The 1,885-nt window shown below is 49.5% G+C and overlaps 1 protein-coding gene across 1 annotated transcript in view; it reads left to right on the top strand.

Annotated features, from left to right (window-relative positions):
* Positions 1 to 1,072: 1,072 nt before the first annotated feature.
* The window catches only part of T265_10396 (hypothetical protein), a gene marked incomplete at both ends in the record, with an annotated part of 8,562 nt that continues 7,749 nt past the window's right edge, over positions 1,073 to 1,885 (top strand). The window contains 2 exons of the mRNA XM_009176760.1: positions 1,073 to 1,349; positions 1,676 to 1,782. Of these exons, the coding sequence (XP_009175024.1) occupies positions 1,073 to 1,349; positions 1,676 to 1,782 (384 nt within the window). The remainder of the gene's footprint in view (positions 1,350 to 1,675; positions 1,783 to 1,885) is intronic.

Here is a 1,885-nt window from a genome sequence, read left to right as displayed (position 1 = left end):
GTGCTGGAACTGCGCTACCATTTCGAGTGACCAACAATGGGCTTTCTCGAGTTCAAATCTGCTCTTAACTGCTCTGGTCCTGGGAGACTTTACCGGTGTGATAGTGTGTCAGTGTGTTCACTCTAAATTCTTGTATCTTTTAAAAGTTTTGGAAGCCTCCTCTTGTGGACGCGTACGTGTCTACGGCAAATTTTCTCCTGAGATCCAGTGGCGTCTGGCAAGGTTGTTCTCTGCCACCCTTTCTAAGTAACTTCACAACTGATGTGTGGCTGGCTCAATGGTGAAGACGTGACCTCAATGATCGGAGGGTCTGTGGTTTAAACATAACCCCAGCATCTCGACTTCTCCCGTCTGAGCTTGGACAACCTGCTGGTACCTCAGTCCTGGTGCTTTCTTTTGGTAGCACGTCAGATAGGCACCGAAATGGTGCTCTAGCTGCACGCTTCGTACTTGCTTGGTCTGCTTGTGCCGCCCTCATTACCTGGAGGTCGAAATACTTTTGGGGATTGCGCTTACGTACTTTAAGTACTGCTCCCCATGCGCTTAACATTGCTACTGCAATGTTGAGTGGGAACAAACCCAAACATCATGCTTGTATGTGAACCAATCGATGTAGCAGATAAGTTCGTCTATCATGGAACTTGCATAATAGCCCGGTGAACTGGAAAATGATGGAATCAATTTTCTAATTGAGAATGCTATGACAACTGCATCCTCGTTGGATAGAAACTCCGAGACGTGATCCACCATTGGTTAATCACGCAGCCAGTGACGCTCCTGCACGGAAGCGATTGCATTCAGTGCGCAACTTCCAAGTTTCACGAACTGACCGATCATGCCATCACCTCCGATGCTTCGGTATATTCCAGGCTCCCCCTTTTCCCGGTTATCACAACTGTAGCAGCTTCAACCAACGTACCCTATGTATATGGTTCATAGCTAATAAGCTGAACTGTGCTGTCAGAGGATCGTGAGAGTTCTTGTCATGCCACTTAGGGGCGTTGGTAATTGTCGCCTCCCGGGATGGGGATTCAGAGACGGGACAAACCAGTAGTTCGTAACCCTGACATATATGGCTATATCACTAAACCAATGGGGATCATGCGCCGGCACTATCGCATTCACTGCGTATCTCCCTCACTCCCTCCCAAACCCTGCGCCTTCGGGCTTGACCAGCCCCCTGCAGCCGAACACGTCAAACTGTTGGGTCGCCGGCTCCCCGATGAAAACCCCGCTGGCTGCTGCCTCCCAGGTCACGTTTGGGTCAAAGGCTAGGGATAGGGTCGCCGAACAAAACCCTGCATCCTTTCATTGCTTTGTGGGTCGGACTTTTGTGCCAAAAGCTCAAGGTTGGTATCTTGATAAAACCATCTCCCTCGGCCAAGGCAACCGGGTAGTATCATTGGACCGCACAATCTGTCCACCGGTGTCTCTAACCACGCAAGCAAACGTTGCCAGGTCATTTGATTATTGCTATCTGTTACCCGTTGACACTAAACAAAATATCACCTTGCTAAATCCACGAGGTCATTTCAACGTTTCAACGCCCGTACTCCATGTCAAACTGACAAGCAAGCGATGCTCGCCGAGACCTTACACTCCCATAAAATCTATATATGGTATATCTGTAGGGGCGAGACAACCCAAGTGGTTATAGCGCGAATTTACTAATCAGAAGGTCCGTCGTTCGAACCCGACCCTTGTCCCTCTCGACTTCCCCTGTCTAGGCTTGAGCAAACTGACAGTATCCCAGCCCTCGTGCAACCTTCGGGTGGCATGGCAGTTAGGCACCGAAAGGGTGCTACAGTCGAACGATATCTGTAGACATGCATACAAGACCTGAACATGGTCATGCATCTCAAAACGCCAAGGATTAACTCAGCTC

The sequence above is a fragment of the Opisthorchis viverrini genome, assembly GCF_000715545.1.
Source record: "Opisthorchis viverrini unplaced genomic scaffold opera_v5_371, whole genome shotgun sequence".
NCBI classification, from domain to species: domain Eukaryota; kingdom Metazoa; phylum Platyhelminthes; class Trematoda; order Opisthorchiida; family Opisthorchiidae; genus Opisthorchis; species Opisthorchis viverrini.
The sequence above is the reverse complement of the archived record's forward strand: the minus strand, read 5'-3'. Positions and strand labels throughout refer to the sequence as shown.